At 40.7% G+C, this 21409-nt stretch overlaps 1 protein-coding gene across 4 annotated transcripts in view; it reads right to left on the reverse strand.

Annotated features, from left to right (window-relative positions):
- The window catches only part of UBE3D (ubiquitin protein ligase E3D), a 329217-nt gene that overhangs the window by 263213 nt on the left and 44595 nt on the right, over positions 1-21409 (reverse strand). For 3 of the 4 annotated variants that reach the window (XM_042253172.2, XM_004011125.5, XM_042253173.2), the window contains exons 7-8: positions 20385-20493; positions 15610-15773 (exon numbers count right to left, since the gene is read on the reverse strand). In XM_042253172.2, coding sequence (XP_042109106.1) covers positions 15610-15773; positions 20385-20493 — 273 coding nt within the window. The remainder of the gene's footprint in view (positions 1-15609; positions 15774-20384; positions 20494-21409) is intronic. The other variant, XM_060419386.1, reaches the window with a different exon arrangement.

Below are 21409 nucleotides of genomic sequence, written 5' to 3' on the forward strand. Positions count from 1 at the left end.
TAGTTTTGACAGAGGTGCCATGGAAACGTAAGATAACATCAGGGGAAACTGAAAATGGGCGAAAGCTATGCGCACAAGAACCATCTGTACTATCTCTGCAACTTTCATATAAATCTAAGGCTACTCCAATAAAAAGTTTATTTTTAAAAATGTAAAATAAATATATTCCAGGAGCAGCAACTGCAGCTCTTTCTATTCACTTAAAAGAAGTCCTTACAGAAGTACATAAGGATGCATGAACACAGTCTTCACTACAGAACTGTTAGTATCTGGGGAAGACTTTAAATAATTGTAATACATGCTTAAGAAATCATAAAATATCTGCAAGATGGAATATCAGACTGCAGTCTAAAAAAATGATACGTATCTACATGCAGTGAGAATATATACTGTCGAGAGAAAAAATAAATTGCAGAAGGATATTATATGATAAGAAGAAAGAGACAAAATATTTCCACATGTATTTCTAGGGCATACGTGTCTATGTTTAGATAAAGTCTGGCAAGATACACAGCAACCTGGTTACAGTGGTGACTCATTGTGGGGTCAGGGGGCTGGAATTGGAGATGGTGGTGGAGGAGATGTGAGTTTTATTCTACAATGTTGAAATTTATTTCACAAGGATGATGGCTTCCTCATTTACCTGCTGCTGCTGCTGCTAAGTGGCTTCAGTCGTGCCTGACTCTGTGCAACCCCACAGACGGCAGCCCACCAGGCTCCCCCGTTCCTGGGATTCTCCAGGCAAAAACACTAGAGTGGGTTGCCATTTCCTTCTCCAATGCATGAAAGGGAAAAGTGAAAGTGAAGTCCCTCAGTAGTGTCCAACTCTTAGTTGGACTGTAGCCCACCAGGCTCCTCCGTCCATGGGAGTTTCCAGGCAAGAGTACTGGAATGGGGTGCCATTGCCTTCTCCATCATTTACCTGGGGAATCAGTAATGACCTATAAGGTGCGAAGACAGGACAGAAAATGGCTAGAGGGTTCTGGCAGTTAACCTGGTGCAGTGGTGGGAAGGCATCCCATGACCAGCAGTACTGCCCGAGGCCCGCGGCCTGAAACCCTGCCTGGGTCCTGAGACAAGCACTCACTGTCAGGTAGATGTCACAGAAAGCAGCAGGCCTTAACAACAGGGAGGCCGACAATGGAATGTGTAATTTATCTTGGTTTTCAACATAGGTGCAAGCACCTAGAGGGCTCCTGCAGCCATCTGGATTAAAAAAAAGGGGGGGGGGGGCCCAAGTGATCCTGAAACTGACATTTACCCTCTACTCCAGATGATTTTAGAATCCAAGGTTCATTTTTCACCCCAGATGCCTAGAATAAGAGCAGAACCAACCAGGACCACTGCTGTCACTTTACATGACAAATGTCAAACTAAAACTTTGGCAGATGCGAAAGACTATACCTCTTCCCTTATTCTCATCCAAAGGCCAATACATTTCCTCACAAAGTAGGATTGCAAAAATCCTATGGAAAATCTTGAGGACAATTTAACTCAGAGTACATACTTAAATAGTGTGAGAGCTCTATTTAAAAGTATACAGTTTTCCTTAATATATTTTAAGAGTTCTTTTCCCATCAATAATCTGGTGGTCTTTAACATAAAAATTTAGAAGCTTTAAATATATAATTAAAAGTAAATTTCTTCTTTACAACAACTAAGTCTCTGTAAATGATTGGAAGCTACAGCCACCTTCTAACACTTGATCTTTGTTAAAACAGGTCATGTAGATTCTGTGGTCCATCATATTAATATTTTGCTAATAACACAATACTCTTAGCATAGACTTTAATGCTGATGAACCTAACTCTGTGTCTGGAATTTACTCTCGAGTAGATAAGTTGAAGAAAGTCACACTGAGGGGAAGATTCATATCACCAGGAATTCATGGTCCCAAAATTCAAATGGGCAATGAACAATGCCTACCAAACGCTCATCTGCTCCAAAGGACCATTTTAATCTTCTCCGTTCTCCTCCGTTGGAGAAGGAAATGGCAACCCACTCCAGCATTCTTGTCTGGGAAATCCTATGGACAGAAGAGCCTGGTGGGCAACAGTCCAAAGGGTCACAAAGAGTCGGATACGACTTAGTGACTAAATGACAACATTCTCCTCCTACCTCCACTGTCTGTGACCCCACCTCTTTCCCTCATGCCGATTCCGCATCACTCCTATGTTACAAATAAAACAGAGGCCATCAGAAGAAGAGTCTCTCATTTTTCCAAAGCCCAATATGCAAATCTGTTCTACCCTCCACAGTTTTCATCTTCCTTCCTATCACAGAAAGAGAACCATTCCTGCCTCTAAGGCTGGTGGCTACATCTGAGCCTGGGGCACCATCCCCATTTTGTCAGAATTTTAGCATAGCAGGCATAACGTCTTTCTCTTATCTAGTCAATTTCTTCTTCTCAACAGGATCCTATCTGTTGGCTTTTAAACAGGCTCAAGGGGGCCTGACCTCACTCTGCCTGCTTTCAGTCAGCTTCCTATCCCCTCCTTATTCCTCCTTCCCTTCAAAGCCCACTCCTTGAAACGGCTGCTCACACGTGCAGTGTTTGTTTCACCACCTCGCACTCACTGCTCACACATTCCAACCCAGCTCCCAGATGTGTATCTACGATTCAGCATCTTACCTGGTGTCTGAACAGCATCTGACCACTCTTAGCTTCTTAAAGTCCTTTCCACCCTAAGCGTCTATGAAACAACACTTTCTAGCTTTTCTCCTTCTCTGGCCACTCCTCTGCCTCCTTTCCAGGCTCATTCTCCTCTATCTGGCCCAGAAACGCAGTAGTCTTTCACAGCTCACTCCTTCTATTTTCTCTTCCCAAACATTCTCATCCATGCCCTTGGCTTCAATGATGACCAACATGCAGATGACTCACCCATTTACAAATCCAGCTCAAACCTTTCATCTGAACTCCAGGTCTATATATTAACTATATATTAACTATTTCCTCTATGGTGACTCAGTTCAGTTCAGTTCAGTTCAGTCGCTCAGTCAAGTCTGACTCTTTGTGACCCCATGAATTGCAGCACGCCAGGCCTCCCTGTCCATCACCAACTCCCAGAGTTCACTCAAACTCATGTCCATCGAGTCCGTGATGCCATCCAGCCATCTCATCCTCTGTTGTCCCCTTCTCCTCCTGCCCCCAATCCCTCCCAGCATCAGAGTCTTTTTCAATTAGTCAACTCTTCACATGAGATGGCCAAAGTACTGGAGTTTCAGCTTTAGCATCATTCCTTCCAAAGAACACCCATGACTGATCTCCTTTAGAATGGACTGGTTGGATCTCCTTGCAGTCCAAGGGACTCTCAAGAGTCTTCTCCAATACCAAGTGTACCTCAAATTCAACATGTGTAAAACTGAATGTCACAATCTTCTCCCAGTGTTACCTATCTCAGTAAATTTCATCTCCCACATTCAATCAGTCACCAGGTGCTGCAGCATTACTATCTCAACTCTATCTTACCTACTATCTATCACCCACTATCATTTCTTTTGAGTTTCTGCCATAGCTTTCTATCTGATCTATCATATCCAACTGTTCTCTAGATGGTTGTCAGAAAACTCTTGGAAGGGTAACTTAAAACCACTTTCTCTGTGGAAAATTCTTATTGATATTAGGATTAACACAAAGATAAAACTCTATACCATGCCCTTCAGGATCCTGGGTTGATCTGGCTCCTCCCTACCTGCCCCTGTTTCTCACTCTCTTCAGCAGAGCCACCTCTGCCTTCTTCCTATCCCCTGGACTCACTGGGCTCTTTCCCATCACAGGTCCTTTTTCATGGACTTTTCCCCACTGCCCAGAGAATCTTCACAAAGACAGCAGTTAGCATCAATTCTTCATGGAATTCTTCATGGAATCTGAACCTGGATGGTCTCCCTATAGTTTGCTCTTAGAGCACCATTTATCTTTTTCATAGCACTGATCAGGTTACACCTTTGCATTTTCCACTAGACTCTAATAAGTCTACCATGCAAGGCATCAGATCTCTTTTAGCTCAATATTGCCCTCTCAGTACATAATACAGTAGTATTTCTTGAATAAATGACCATTTTCAATACCTCGCGTTGGAAACTTTTAATGTCCAAATCCAAATGGATTCTTGAAATTCAGTCTTTCCTGTCTAGTTTCTCTTTGTACCTAAAATTATTTAAAACAGCCACAGAGGATAAACGCCCAGCTCTAGCTTTTCCGCATTTCACCCAGTCTATGTAAATCTGATAAGATGCTGTGGCAACATCTCAGGGGCAATCAAGATGGTAACAGGAAACGGGACCAAGTGAAAAGAGAGACTGCAAGAGGAAAGGAAAGCTTCAAACCATTCCATCTGAGCAGGTCTAGCTTGGAGGAGAGAAAAGGTAGGAATGAGGGTCAGATGATCTAAAATATTAGAACGGCTGTGGTGTTCAAAAATTAGCAGATTAATTTTTGGTAGTTCTGGATGAGAGTTTCTGGGAAGTAGGTTTCAGTCCCCCAAAAGGAAGGCCATTCTAACGATTAAAATGGGGTCCCTTTTCTAAGGCACGATCTAGTGAAGCAGGGTCTGGAGAAATGCACAGCCCAAAGAACAGCTGTTCTCAAACATTTCTGTATCAGCTATGGAATCTTTTCTTCAAGTGAGAACTTCTGAGGAGACTCTAACAGGCTAAGCAAGAAAATGGGAGCATCTCTGGGGGTAGATGACCACCCCTCCACCCCGGCCCCTCTGTGAGCAAAGGACCCCCAGCAGCAGTAGCCACTGAGCTCCCGAGGACTCACCACAGTTGCCAGCCAGCCCTTTTCAGCTTTTACTGGGATGGGGTGGAATGGAGGAAAACATTTCCTAACTTCTCCCCATTTTTCTTTAATACAGCTAGTGAATACTATTTCCTGTTCCTCAACATATATGCAGTTTTTTGTTTTTTTTTTTAAGAATTTGAGGCATGGGATACATCCACCATGTTATACATCCGCCATAACTTTAATGCAAGTTCCTCGATGGCAGAAATCACTGTGTTCTTACCGTGGAGCACAGAGTAGGAGGTAATAAAAAAGAGGAAAAAGAAAAACTCAAAACTCTTCAGATGTGAAAAAGTTTAAGATAACTATCTCGGATTTGATCCTGTCCCAAAAAATACCTAACACATGATTAGAAAATACAGAAAAGCTAAGAAACAATTTCATATACACATTCCCCTTCCTTCCTTTATCCAGTCCCAGTCACCCCCCAACCCCTGCTTACCTCCACAAGTCAGAACAATACCTGGCTCATGTTCTTATACCAGAAGAAGGAAACCAGATTTTCCCCTAAGAAAGAAATCCCAAGAGATGAACTAGTTTTCATAGGAAACCTGCTTGGTTAGAATCTCCAGGGAAAAAAAAGTTCATTTTTATTATAAATTATTATCTTATTTCCTGTATTCCTGTATCTTCTTTAATGATTATAAATGAATTCATGGATAGTACACGAATTCCAAATAAAACAAGCCTGAATTTAGGCCACCTTACAAAACACTGTCCACTCAGAAGAGGAATTTTTCCAATTATAGATCGAAAAAGTGGGTGTTTAATTTGCTTCATAATGAAGAGTGGTCTCTAGATGGGTAAGTCTTGGTGATAATATGGTAAGATAAAATGTGTGAAAAGTCCTTTCCAGAGAAGCATTTATATTTCCTGGAGGTACCTGATTATATTTCTATATTTTTGGATTAACGTTCTTTCAATTGATTTCCTGTCCTAAGAAGGTAAGGAAAGGGACATCTGAAAAAGTTATATCTGTAACCTTAAATTTTGACCTATAAGATCAGATATGAACATGTTATAAATCAGAAGTTTTTGCTACCGAAGTTATATATTAACATGCATAAATATTCACTGAGTACTCATAGTAGGGAAAGCAGCATATTTTGAGGAGTAATCAAAATGCTGAATTATTCTAAACTACCAAGGGACAAAACAGTTCTTGAGAAAAAGTACACATTTAGAGTGACATTTTCGCATCTCCTAAAATGTTATGGTGATGGACTATAGAATGTAATGACAAAGCACTGAATTTGGAATCATAACGTGGCTCTAATTGTGGCTTTCTCACTGCCTTACAAACTAATTGTACTCCTTTCTCTTACTGCTCCTCAATTTCCTTACTTATAAAAGGTAAGACTTGACATTCATTTCTGAAGTGTAAGTTTCCCCTGCTCTGCAGAGTCTGTCCCTACCTGGGGTGCAGTGACATGATGACATGACTCCTATGTGGGGAAGCAGAAGATGCCCACTTGAGATGGTATGATAAAGTGCTCTTAAGGGGCTGGTGACACATATCAACTCATTCATTCACTTGCTCATTTATTTATTCACTCCAGCACTGTATTCACATACTATCCAAATAAGTTCATGTGTAGTGTTTTAGCAAGCTATGCAATTAATAAGTAACAAACTTGGGTGTTCTGTTGAACATAAAATTAGCAAAAACTAATATCTGTTTTTATCAGTATAAATGACAAATTCAGTTAAATCACTAAATCACTTACTTTTAACTCCAAAGTATTTCAGGCAATGATAGTCTCTACCACATTAGGTACAGAGCTTCAAAGTTAAGGAGAATTTGGCAATGATTTGTCAGATACGACACCAAAACCAAAGATGAAGAAAGCAAAATTAGATAAATGAAACTATATCAAACTTAAAATTTTTGCGCATCAGAAGATACAATCAATAGAGTAAAAAGGCAACCTACAGAATAAAAAAAAATATTTTCAGGTCATATGTCTGAAGAGGGGTTAATATCAAAATATATGAAGAACTCTACAATTCAACACCAAAATATTAAAAAAAAAAGATTAAAAAATGGGCAAAGAACTTGGACATTTCTCCAAAAAAGATATACAAATGGCCAACAAGTATAAAAAAGAAGGTCAATCATCAGAGACATGAAAATCATAAACCACAATAAGATAATACCTCATACCCACTAGAAAAGCTACTATTTAAAAAAAAAAGATAACAAGATTGACAATACTGATGAGGATATGGAGACATCAAAACCCTTGTACATTGCTGGTGGGAGCATAAAACGCTGCAACCACCATGGAAAATACCACGGAGGTTCCTCAAAGAATTAGAACTACTATATGGTCCAACAATCTCATTTCTGGGTAAAACTGAAAGCAGGGTCTCAGTTATTTACACACCCAAGTTCATAGCAGAACTATTCATAATATCCAAGAGGTGGAAGCAACCCAAACGTCCATTAAGGAATGAATGGATAAACAAAAAGTGGTCTATGCATACAAGGGAATAGTATTGAGCCTTACAAAGAAGAGCAATCTTGTTATATGCTACAACATGGATGAAGCTTGAGGAACGCTAAGTGAATTAAGCCAGTTACAAAAAGATAAATACTATTATGATTCCACTTACATGAAGCATCTGAAGTAGCTAGTGTGATCAACTGAACAGTGGCTTCCCCAAAATTGGTATGCTGAACATGAACAGTTAGAACTCTAACCCTCAATGTGACTGTGTCTGGAGATAGGGCCTTTAAGGAAGTACTTAAACTGAAGGAGGTCAAAAGAATGAGGCCTCATCAGAGAAGGAAGTGACGCAAGATCCATCCCTCCCTCTCCCTCTCTTCATCTTTCTCTCTACATATGAGGACACAGGCAAGATGATGACCATTCACTTGGAAACCAGGAACAGAAACTGATCCTAATGGCACTTTGATCTTGGACGTCTAGCCTCCAAGAATTATAAGGAAAGCCATTTCTGCTGTTTAAACCGCATAGTCTGTGGCATTTTGTTATGCCAGCCCTAGGACACTAATACAGTCAAACCCATAAAAACAGAAAATTGAATGGTGATTACTACAGGCTAGGGGAAGCAGAAAAATATTATAGTTTCAGATTTGTAAGATAATAAAGTCCTGGAGATGGGTTTTACAATGATGCGAATATACAGCTGACCCCTGAACAATGAGAGTTTGAACTGTGTGGGTCCACCCACATGCAGATTTTTTCAATAGTTAAGTACTACAGTACTATGCAATCCGTGGTTGGTTGAATTCATGACTGCAGATACAGAGGAACCTCAAACACATATACCTGGTGATAAATTACAAGTGGATTTTTGACTGCACAGTTTGTGTCCCTAAACCCCTATGCTGTTCAAAGGGCAACTGCACTTAACATTTCTAAACTGTACACTTGAAAGGGATTAAGATGGTAAATTTTATGTTATGTGATTTTTACCTCAAGAATGAAAAATTAAGCATAATTTCAAATTTCCTTTTGAAATAAAGGAGAAAACGAGAATAAAAACACACTTCACGAATAGAAACAACTAGTAATACTATTTTATGTATATGAAATGTGTATGGGTGTGATTTATATGTGTCTTTATTTCATTAGGAAAACCTATAACGATAACTATCTTAAGGTAAAAATAACACTTCTAATTTAGAACCAATATTTACCAATTTAGCCAACAGAGAGAAATCTTAGTCTGTAAAATTTAATCTCTAAACTCTACTAACATTAGGGGTGAATATAACACATCAACATTTCAACCCTCAATATCTTTTGCAAGACAATGCTATTAACAGGAGAAAATAGAACAGTTCTCAGTTCAAATTTTCCACATGCCTAAGTCAGACATTGTATCTTTTGAAAAGGTGGAAAGAACCACTACCAACAGTAGGACTCATATAACTTATACAAAAAAGAATCCAATTTAGCTTTAAAAACAGTCTATTTTCTCTTAATGATTACATTCCCCTAAGATCTCTTCTCTTACAAATATGAGAACAAAGAACCTGATACCTATGAAATCCTTCCTTACTGTTTAACAAAAATATATCTATTCTTTATGTCTGCCCCAAAGAAACAGAAGGCAGTATAACAATAGTTACACTATTTTACCATTTAGCCTATTTATTCTAACAAAGTTAACCTGCGGAAAAATAAAATAAACGTGGGATTACAGAGATTTTGGACTCATGATGTTACCGAAATGCAAGTCTGTGTGCCCTTTGCACAGTGAGGCCAAACAACAACAAAACGTCAGAGTTTAGAGCAAACAGAAAGGTTTATTGAGGGCCATGCAACGAGATGGGTGGCTTCTACCTTAAAATATCTAAACTCCCTAAAAGCTTTCAGCAAAGTCCTTTTCGAGGAAAGGTGAGGGAGGGGTGTGGTTAGTTGTTGCAAAGTTCTTGTCAGGTCCTTTGTTCTTGCGGTCAGATCACAGTCAGGTAACAATGTTCCTGTAAATCTATACCAAGGGAATAACTCACCCTTGGAGGTCCAGGCCTGGCTAAGGGGACGGAGATCTCAGTGGCGGGCGGCTCCCTCAGGGCCAGGGCCCCAGACCTCGCCCATTTTCATGGCTGAGGGAGCCAGGCCAAGCGGCCTGGCCCAACCCAACTGGCCCTCAGGTTGCCCAAACTGGGGAGGGGAGAAGGAGAAAGACTGTGTTCCATGCAGACGGCCGGCGCCGTTATGCTGCAGAGACAGGGACAGGGGAGAGGTTCACTGCTGGGCCAAGGCCACTGGGCGGCCTTGGCGAGGGCTCTGGAGTCCTGCAAGACACGGCTCCCAGCCTGTTCCCTGGGCACGCCAGCTCACCGACTGCCCAGAGGCCGGGTAAGCAAGAGGGCCCTGTGGAGAAAGCCAGGATCCACCTCTTACCTCACTCTCCACCTGAGGAACACCATTCAGCCAGCCATTGGCTGAAAGCCCCACTAAGGGTCAATCAGTGACAGTTGGTCGCTTGGGGGAGGGGCCAACTGTAGCACCAACCAATGGCTGAGCAGGACCACTAATGGTCACTCACTGACAGTGGCTTATTTTGGGGAGGGGCCCACTATGGCACCAACCAATGGCTGAACAGGACCACTAATGGTCCCCGTGGTAACTGTTACCTAGTAACGTGCTCCAGGGTAATGGCCCACAGTAACAGCAACAATCACATGCTAAGGGCTTCTTCTCTCGCCTGGCTCTATTATAACGCCACAGTAAAATTTCTTGTATTCACTGGACTAAACACCATTTCAAGAAAAGTTCTGGCTCTGACACCCAGAGTGGAAAGGTAGACACAGCCTGGTTTCAGGAAATCATCAAGAACAAGATTTCTTAATTTGGCACAACTGGCATTTTGGGACCAAATAATTCTTTAAGGGCTCCAGAACATTTAAGAGCAACCCCACTCACACATACTTCAAGATGCCATTAGTCCTTCCAGTTTTGACAACCAAAAACATCCCCAGACATTACCAAACGTCCCTTGAGGGACAAAATTACCCCCAATCCAAAGAACAGGGGTAACAGGTGAAAGAATGAATTAACAAAATTAAACTGCAGAAGTGAACTTCAGAGTCCAAAGCTAAAAAGTTAGTATTGCAGACCTAAACTTTGACATGCAAACTAAGGAGTGTGAGTTGTAAGATAACTCTGGCTGAGAGTGGGCAGGGGGAAAGAGATTAAAAAAAAAAAAATAGATTTCAAAATGTTAAGAGACATGTGTGTCTATTGCTAGAAAGAACATTCTAAAAATATTACATGCTACTTTTTTATATGTACTCAAGGAAATAAAACCATAGTTACATTTGCTATTTTCCTCTTTTAGACTGCCATCTGGCAATCCACACTTCCACTAGAAAAAAATTCTAGCCAATTTGACTAAAATAGTTAATATACCACCCCAAGTGCCAAAAATATGCCAGGGAGCCTACAATTTACTCAGTCATGCCCCAACAGAGATACTAATGTCCTTAAAAGATAAAAGTAAATAATTCACAGGATGCTTACAACCTGCGAAATTTCCTCCCCACCTTTGGCATTGAGGCAAACTAGCCAAAGGAAAAGCACAACAAACGTACTTCTACAGAATAAGCAAACTAAACTAATAAGCTCATTTACTTGATATCAACTTATCCCCAAGATTGAAGTTTTACGTCCACTAATAAATACACAGAATACAATGGACTACAGTCACTATATTTCCAGTTAGAATACATGAAATGATGAGACAGGTGCACTGAGTCCTTGTTAACCATCCCGAAGAAAGACAGCACAAAAAGCCTTCATCATGATGAAGTCAAGGTGTACCACGATAACATAAATCTGAACTGCTTCCTTCTTCATAATAGTCAAAAGTTGTCCAAAAATGGGCATATCTGGACTAGGATCTCCTTTGAGTTCTTATTCCCCAGTCCAAAAAGGCAGGCTAAAGTAAAGAAAACCGACAGTCATCAATAGCTAAAGAGTGATTATGAAACACGAGGGCAAACAGAAAACCATGTGTGACTCACTTCACATGGGCTGCATTAGATGTAAACATAGACTGCATGTTTGGAGCACTTTTGTGAGCACTCATCTAGATGGGGTGAAGAGTGAGACAATCAAGGTCCTGGCTCTCCTGGAGTTTACATCCCACTGCAGGAATTTCAGTAAAATTATCAAACACTTGGGAAAAGCAACACCCTGAAAGGTAGTACCAAACACAATCGAAAGTCGCTCAGTTGCGTCCTACTCTTTGCGACCCCATGGACTATACGTATACAGTCCATGGAATTCTCCAGGCCAGAACACTGGAGTGGGTAGCCTTTTCCTTCTCCAGGGGATTGTCACAACCCAGGGATCGAACTCAGGTCTCCCACATTGCAGGTGGATTCTTTACCAGCTGAGCCACAGGGAAACCCAAGAATACTGCAGTGGGTAGCCTATCCCTTCTCCAGTGGATCTTCTCGACCCAGGAATCAAACCGGGGCCTTCTGCATTGCAGGCAGATTCTTTACCAACTGAGCTATCAGGGAAGCCCCTACCAAACACAAGGTCTCTTTTCAAAAAGAGAAAAGTTAATAATATTCAAGGAAAAAGAGTTAATAAAAAAACAGAAGACTTTAATTATTATTCTCAGAGACTGAGGGAACACTGCATCTGTAAGGCAAGAATAGTTTATGACATTAGAGAAAATTCTGAATAAACACTTACACTTAGACCTTTGAATGAAATCTTAGAAACCAAAGATAAAGAGAAAAATCCTAAGGTTTTCCAAGAGACAAAAAGAGGTATAAGCCATTTTCAGATATTCAAGGATTGACAATATTCCAAGTTTAAAAGAACTATTAGACTTATCAAATCAAACAACTGGGACAAAGAAGCATGACTTTAAAAACACTGCAAAAATATACATACAATATAATACTATTTATAAGTATTTTTAAAACCATCGAACAATCCTGCACGTTTCATGTCCGACTCTTAGTGACCCCATGGACTGCAGCCTACCAAGCTCCTCTGTCCATGGGATTTTCCAGGCAAGAGTACTAGAGTGGGGTGCCATTGCCTTCTCCTTTATGGTAACACACTTATACAATAAAAATATTAAACCATTTATAGTCATTATGCAGGAGTACAAGTAAGAAGTAAGCAAATGGGGTAGAGCTTTGGCTCGAAACTTCCCTAAGAAGAAACAACCATGGCACTTCCCTAGCGGTCCAGTGCTTAAGAGTCTGCCTTGCCCTGGGGACATGGGTTCCATCCCTGGTTGAGGAACTAAGATCCCACATGGCATGGAGCAATTAAGCTCCACGATGAAGACCTGATGCAGCCAAATTAATTAATTAATTAATTAAATATTTTTTTAAAAAAGAAGCAGAAACCTTCATCATCAGAATCCAGAATCATAAATGATCTCAACAAAGGAGAGAAAGTGTCTTAGGAGGGAGAGACTGAACGGGAAGCCTTGTTAAGAAAGAGAGTGGGGGAGGGGAGAACTGGGAGCTTGTAATTAGCAGGTAACAAAGTCCTACTGTACAGCACAGAGAACTATATTCAATACACTGTGATAAACCTAATGGATAAGAATATACAAAAAAAAAATTTTTTTTACCAGTAGTTTCTTATTTTGGTAAAGAGAGTGGATACTAAATAGATATAGGTATTGATAGCCAATGTTAAAAATAAGTTTAAGGATATATAATAAGAATTTAATGTTAACCACTAAAAAACATTTTTAAATAGACATTTTTTACTTTCAAATCATCAAAGGAAAGCAATGACACAGAGAAGGCCACCAATGTAAAAGCAGACTAAGTTCAACTACATCAGTGATCACAGTAAACAAGAATTAATTAAGTTCACTATTAAAATAAACAGATTGTCACACTGCAGTTTTGAAATATCCAGCTACATGCTGCTTACCAGGTATATGTTAACAAGATATAGACCTAAGATAACATGGGACAGCTGAAAAGAAATGAAAAACAAGATAACAAATCAATAATTTTTTAAAAAAGAAAGTAAATATAGCGATAACAACATCAGGCAAACCAGAATTAAAGAAAAAGAGTATGAAGTGAAAGGAGAGAAAAACCTTACTGATAAAACATGCAATCAGTCAAGTTGTTACGGCACAAACCTTTTACGTACATAATTACGTAGCTTCAACACATGTAACGCAGAAAAAGGCATCAAAGCCAGAAGAAAATGACTTTTCCATAACCATAGTGAGATTTAACATGCCCTTCTCAAAAGAGCCACGTTTCAAATAAATAAAAAGGGTGAATTAAAAAGTTGTAATACACTTGACTATATAAACCTAAACATAGAAAGGTACACACACACACACGCACACAGACACACACACACACACACACACACGGGCGCCCACACACGCGTGCGGCTCCCTCGCTAGCTCAGTGGTAAAGAATCCGCTTGCCATGCAGGAAACTCTGGTTCCATCCCCGGGGCAGGAAGATCCTCTGGAAAAGGAAATGACAGCCCACTCCAGCATTCCTGCCTGGGAAATCCTATGGACAGAGGAGCCCACTACAATCCGCGGGGTCGCAAAAGAGTCGGACACAACTGAAGTACTAAATAGCAACAAAAATATACACACACATTCCTCACCAAAGTCCCCAAGGCATCAAATACATAAGCCATATTCTCTGATCATGCCTCAATAAAACACAAGGATAGTCAACTGTCTGTTTCATTTAGACTGGCATCAGATGGGCAAAAATAAAATCTATGTGGCAGCTTGGGTGTGGGTATAGAGAAAAGGATATTTATAGAAACTTTATGTGGGAGGACAAGCTTGCAATGTCTTTTTGCAAAATAATCTGATATTACCATCAAAGTTTTAAAAGTCATACTCTTTGACTTGGTAATTCTACTTTTAGAAATACCTCATAAAAACTATACATAATCACAAAACAAATGTACAACACACACAGTGCAATACTACTTAAAGCAGCAAAAATGTAATATTATCAAGAGAAATATGGTTAAATACTTACAGTACATTCATTTCATAAAGTGCCAAGCACTGACATGGAAAGAATCTCCAAGACACAGTGTTGTTGTAAGTGTGAAAAAATACACATGTATCATTCAAGATGCAAAAAAGAAAAAACAAAGTGGAAAAATACAGAACATACTTTTTTCTTCTAAAGAGGGACATGATGGAGAACCTTCATATTTTACTTTATGTAAGCCTCTACTGTTTGAATATTTTATGACTTGTACTGCTTGTATAATTCAAAGAAAAGACAAGCAATAATTTTTAAGAATTTCTTACTTCCCAGAAGACTGGGATCTTTCTGTTCTTGGTACAAATTTGATCAAACCCATCAGCGAGTACAGGACAAGTATAAGCTTCCAATCTGTTCAAATAAGAACATTTTCTGTTCCCTCTGCCAGGAATGCTCTTCCTCAGAGACGGTTCACTCCCCTCACTGCCTTCACGTTTTCCACTTAAATGTCATTTTATCTGAGGAAGACTTTTTAGTATAAAATGCCAACCTCCTACACCCACACCTCCTCTCCCCATCTATCTTAACTTGCTTTATAGTTCACTAGAGTAACTTAATGCCTGTGTCTCAGTGTCCTTGTCTTTAACACGGGCTGATACATATACTCACTGGCAAAGACCCTGATGCTGGGGAAGATGAAGGCAGGAGGAGAAGGGGACAGCAGAGGATGAGAGGGTTGGATGGCATCACTGACTCGATGGACCTGAGTTTGAGCAAGCTCCAGGAGTTAGTGATGGACAAGGAAGCCTGGCGTGCTGCAGTCCACTGGGTCACAAAGAGTCGGACATGACTGAGCGACTGGACTGAACTGATATGTCCACAGGATTACTGTTAGGCTTCGAATGAGCTAGGAGCCCTCAGATGAGCACCTCACTTACAGTAAGAGCTGTATCAGTCTTTGATGTTTTGTCTGTTTTGTTTACGGTCTGCCTTCCCCCTGTGAGAATGACAACCCTAGGAAACAGGCACTGCGTTTTGCTCACGACTGTATCCCGAATGCCTGGAAAGCATTTATCAGGAAATATTCATAGCTGTCGAAGCCTGATTGAGTACTGCAGCCATATGCACAGACAGCTGAGATTACCAAAAAAAGGGGGGCCAATTATTTTCAGTAAAAGTAAGCTTTCTGCACATTAGCATAAATAATCTATAATGATTCAATCTATTTTGAAAGCACAGTATGTAGCAATATGATTGCTAGCAGCATCCAGTAGGGAAGTGGCACAGTCCCATTGAATTCCTTAATTTCTTAATTCGAACATGGCAGCAGAAAGGAAAACACGATATGGAGGGAACATGCAAAAGCATCACTTACTCTGCGTTCCGGCTTTTGATGCATGGCTGGTAGAGGACCTTGACTGCATTCCAGGCGGAACTGGCATCGGCCTTCAATACATCTTCCAACACAGGGAATTTCTGGATACTTGTGGACTGTCCCAAAGATTCAATCACCAAACTGTCTGAGTTTAAAAGCCATAGCTAAAGAAATGAAGAGAAAAGTCTTAAGCATAAGCGTATTAAAAAAAAAAAAGAAAGAATTATCCCCACCCCATCCATATCTCGTAAGTGAGTAAGTGAAGTCGCTTAGTCGTGTCCGACTCTTTGCGACCCCATGGACTGTAGCCTACAAGGCTCCTTTGTCCATGGGATTTTCCAGGCAAGAATACTGGAGTGGGTTGTCATTTCCTTCACCAGAGGACCTTCTTGACCCAGGGATCAAACCTGGGTCTCCCACATCGTAGGCAGATGCTTTACTGTCTGAGCCACCAGGGAAATCCTATCCGTATCTCGTATCACCACTCAAAAGAGAAAAAAACAAAAAACTATTTTAAAAGAAGATAAAACTATAAAACACCAAAAAAAAATTGAAAAATCATGTATGCAACTTTGAAGTAGGGTAAGTCTTTCAAAGTACGTTTATAGAGTTGCTGATAACATAGTTTCTAAAGACAATTGATTAGGAGAAAATACGTAACACAAAGTTCTTATCCACAATTTACAGAGCTCCTAGCAATCAGAAGGCAATGGCACCCCACTCCAGTACTCTTGCCTGGAAAATCCCATGGACGGAAGAGCCTGGTAGGCTGCAGTCCATGGGGTCGCTAAGAGTCGGACACGACTAAGCAACTTCACTTTCACTTTTCACTTTCCGGCATTGGAGAAGGACATGGCAACCCACTCCAGTGTTCTTGCCTGGAGAATCCCAGGGACAGGGGAGCCTGGTGGGCTGCCGTCTATGGGGTCTCACAGAGTCGGACATGACTGAAGCAACTTAGCAGCAGCAGCAATCAGTAAGTGGGAAAAACAGACCAAGAGAGATATAGGTGAGGAATAAGAAAAGAATCAAAAGTAAGAAATAAGTGATAAATATATTAAAATGTCACTCTAACTAGTAATAAGGAAATACAAAATTTTTGTGCCACTCCTTTGCACTTATCAGATTGGTAAATACAAAAAGACTGACAGCACTGAGCTCAGAAGAAGGGTTTGGAGCAGGTCTTCCCACACACTGCTTCTGGGAGAATGCTTCTGGATTTGGATTCAGTTGATTAGTCGAGGATTTACTCTCAGGAAAAAGGGTGGGAGGGAAAGAGAAGGCAGGGGAAGGAGTTGGCCAGTAATGTGGACTCAACCTAATCTCACAGGGAGCCCCTGGAACCTGAATCCCACCTACAGAATCAGTCCCATTTTGAGACAGGAGATGGCAGGTTTTGTAGCCCAGGTTCAAGCCATAGGCAGTAGGCTGAGCAGGACAGGGGTGGCGCTGAGAGAGGACAAGAAACTCCCCAGGCCAGGCTACATCTGTCCAGACAGGACATGTCTCTGAACGAGGGCGGCTGTGAGCCGTGAGCAGGCAACTCTCATCCCTGGGAAATGGGGGACAAGCCAAGGAGAGGGGACCTGGGTGGGGTACCAAGAGTGTCTATAGAGGGTAAGTTCAGTTCAGTCGCTCAGTTGTGTCCGACTCTTCGTGACTCCATGAATCGCAGCACTCCAGGCCTCCCTATCCATCACCAACTCCCGGAGTTCACTCAGACTCATGTCCATCGAGTCAGTGATGCCATCCAGCCATATCATCCTCTGTCATCCCCTTCTCCTCCTGCCCCCAATCCCTCCCAGCATCAGTCTTTTCCAGTGAGTCAACTCTTCACATGAGGTGGCCAAAGTACTGGAGTTTCAGCTTCAGCATCATTCCCTCCAAAGAAATCCCGGGGCTGATCTCCTTCAGAATGGACTGGTTGGATCTCCTTGCAGTCCAAGGGACTCTCAAGAGTCTTCTCCAACACCATACTTCAAAAGCATCAATTCTTTGGCGCTCGGCTTTCTTCACAGTCCAACTCTCACATCCATACATGACCACTGGAAAACCATAGCCTTGACTAGATGGACCTTTGTTGGAAAAGTAATGTCTCTGCTTTTTAATATGCTATCTAGGTTGGTCATGTCTTTCCTTCCAAGGAGTAAGTGTCTTTTAATTTCATGGCTGCAGTTACCATCTGCAGTGATTTTGGAGCCCCCCAAAATAAAGTCTGACACTGTTTCCACTGTTTCCCCATCTATTTCCCATGAAGTGATGGGACCAGGTGCCATGATCTTCATTTTCTGAATGTTGAGCTTTAAGCCAAGTTTTTCACTCTCCTCTTTCACTTTCATCAAGAGGCTTTTTAGTTCCTCTTCACTTTCTGCCATAAGGGTGGTGTCATCTGCATATCTGAGGTGATTGATATTTCTCCCGGCAATCTTCATTCCAGCTTGTGCTTCTTCCATCCCAGCGTTTCTCATGATGTACTCTGCATAGAAGTTAAATAAGCAGGGTGACAATGTACAGCCTTGAGGTACTCCTTTTCCTATTTGGAACCAGTCTGTTGTTCCATGTCCAGTTCTAACTGTTGCTTCCTGACCTGCATATAGGTTTCTCAAGAGGCAGGTAAAGGAGGTTTGTAAAAGATAAATTAGTCCAACTTTTTGGAGGCAATAATTTTCAGAGTTTAAAATACACAAGTTCCAAGAGTGATGAGAAAAATCTGTTTCTAACGGACTAAACTACACATGCAAAGATGATTTTCCCTGAAGCACTGTCTTTACCAGCCATACACTTTAATTCTAATCATTAATAAGAGTCCACATTTACACTAACAAGAAACAGAACTCATGATACATGGTTGAGTGAAGTACACACGTTAAAGAATGATGCTAATCACACCATTGTGTTATTTTTACAAATACTTGTGGGTGTATTACATACAATCATAAACAGGGGGAAATGGACTGTTAATGATTACCTCTGGATGGTATGACACAGCAGGGCAGAAGAGGGGACAAAACGGAAGGAAGAAGCGCTTCTTTTATGTTCTTCATGTTGTGAGAATGTATTTCAAGAATGTATTACTTTTATAAAAACGAAAAAAAATTTAACTTAAATATACACTAGTAGTAAGTTAAAAAAAAAAAAACTCTACTCCTGATTTTCAACTTGAAAAGATGAAAAGAAAATTGAGGGAATTCCCTGGCGGTCCAGTGCTTAGGACTCTGTGCTTCCACTGCAGGGGCATGATCTCTGGTTGGGGGACTAAGATCCTACAAGACTCGAGGTGGGGCCAAAGGAAAAAAAATGGTGGGAAAAAAAAAAAAAAGAAAATTAAAGGTGATTTCAGACTATGACTAAGAGGTATACTTAGTGTCACTCTTACTTAGAAAATATTTTAACTTTGAATAAAAATTATCTGGAATTAGAAAAGCATGAAGTCCCTGTGATGGACCGTCAGTCACAAAGCAGTATCAAGTAACAACTTCAATTCCCTCCCTCCTTTTAGCTACCATGCTCCCGTATTAGCGTGTGAGGTCCTTGAAGGCATTTTTGTTCTATCCTGAGCACCTAGGACAATGTCTTTCAAATAAGAAGTGCTCAATATATGTTTACTGGTTGAATAAAACTGATGTGGAGGCAGACAAGAGACTTGGGCCCTCCGACTTGGATTTTTACATAATGTCCTAAACTCTTTTCTGCAGTTTAGTATTAGACGCCTGTGGTTTATGTAGGGGATGGTTCTGCTATCTGTGGAGCTTCTTCTCCAAAATTTGCCACTGCTTCTCAAACATCAGAGTGTTGCAATCAGGATCGTGAAGAGACCTCTGCACGTCCATCTTCACTGCAGCACTGTTGAGAGCAGCCAAGACGCAGTGTAAATGCCCACCAACGGTGTATGGATTGAGAAAATGTGGCATGCACACCCAGTGGAATATTAGCCTTTAACAAGAAGGAAATCTTGTAATACGTGGCAATACAGATGAAGCTTGAGGACATCATGATAAATAAAATAAGACACAGCAGGATAATACTGCATGATTCCATTTACATGAAGAATTTAAAACAGTCTAACTCACAGAGGTAGAGAGTAGAATGCTGGTTGCCAGGTGCTGGAGGGAGGGAGAAACAGCTAATCAAAGGGTATAAGGTTTTAGTTGGGAAAGATGACTAAGTTCCAGAGACTTGCTATACAACATTGTGCCTATAATCAACATATCAAATCATATTTTTATAATATAAAAATCTGTAAAGAGGGTAGATTATGTTAGGTGTTCTTACCACACACACACACACACACACACGAAATGATAAAACAAAAGCAGGATCAATAGAACATATTTTAAACAGAACAGCATCAAATAAAGAGGTAAAAAGTGAAAATGAGAATGGTATTACACTGACAAAGCCATTAAAACCTGAAAGCAGAAAAACTCTATTTGTGGCATGAGCTTCTCCAGAACAGGAATTAGGTTTTATTTCTCTGTGAATTCCTGGTACTAGAACATTACTGTTGTTTAGTCGCTAAGTTATGTCCACCTTTTTTTGCGACCCCATGACCACAGCCCACCAGGCTCCTCTGTCCATGGGATTTCTACACAGTGGCAGGTAAATCATTTGTTATTCAATTAAAGGTGCTTGATTTGTGAATTAAGCTGACATTAAAATTTTAATTTTTGATCACTTATTTTCTAGACCTGAGAATTAAGAATAACAAAATCCAAAGAATTTCTGAGACCCTGAACTGCTAGGCTACAAAAAACTGGGCTAAGATCACTTCTTACCAGAATGTATACTTTGTCATCGTGACCTTGAATAGTGAATCTAAAAGTGCTTCTAGCAGAGGAGAGCTCCACCATACACTGGGCGATAATGCTCTGTACAAACTGAGACCTGTTTGAAGAGAAACCAGTTTTCATAATGAGGGTCTCATAATAACTAACAATAAGACCCCCAAATACCCACAGGGTACCCAAGAGGCAGAGGTGGCTGCATACCAGATTTTTCTGTATGCTGCCCATTCCCTCACAACCTGTGCTAATTTTAATCTATTTTTAATGTATTTGGTGTTTGTGCCAGTCTTGGTGAGATCTTAGTTCCGCAAACAGGGATGGAACCCATGTTCCCTGCAGTAGAAGCATGGAGTCCTAATCACTGCACCACCAGCGAAGTTCCTGAGCCAGTCTTTCTATAACCTATTCTTCAGTCATTAATACCTTTTCCACCCCAACCTATCTACGTGAAAAGTAAAAAGTATTACTTGCTCAGTCGTGTCTGACTCTTTGTGACCCCGTGGACTGTAGCCTGCCAGGCTACTCTGTCCATGGGATTCTCTAGGCAATACTGGAGTGGGTAGCCATTCCCTTCTCCAGGGGATCTTCCTGACCCAGGAATTGAACCCAGGTCTCCTGCATTGCAGGCAGATTCCTTACCATCTGAGTCGCCAGGGAAGCCTAACCTAAGTATTTCCTCCATGAAATTAAAAAAATACACTGTTAGATTAGTCAATATTCCATTTGAGCTGTGGTAAATTAAACAGTGACTAACTAAGTTATAAAAAGAAGATGAGAAATTTCCTTCCAAACATTAGACAGTATTATCTCCAATGTTTTCTATTTGCTTCCCCTCAGAGTGTCAGATCTGAGACGTATAATCAAAGTATTTATAAGAAGATGCAGTTCAAGGTTATAGTCAGAGGGCCATAATTTTTAGACATCAATAAATGAACTGAAAGACACACTACAGTTAACGTTTGTTTGCAAAACTAAAAAGATTCAAAGAAAAGCAATACTAATGAATTCAGTGGGTA

Source organism: Ovis aries, chromosome 8 (genome assembly GCF_016772045.2).
Source record: "Ovis aries strain OAR_USU_Benz2616 breed Rambouillet chromosome 8, ARS-UI_Ramb_v3.0, whole genome shotgun sequence".
Lineage (NCBI taxonomy): Eukaryota > Metazoa > Chordata > Mammalia > Artiodactyla > Bovidae > Ovis > Ovis aries.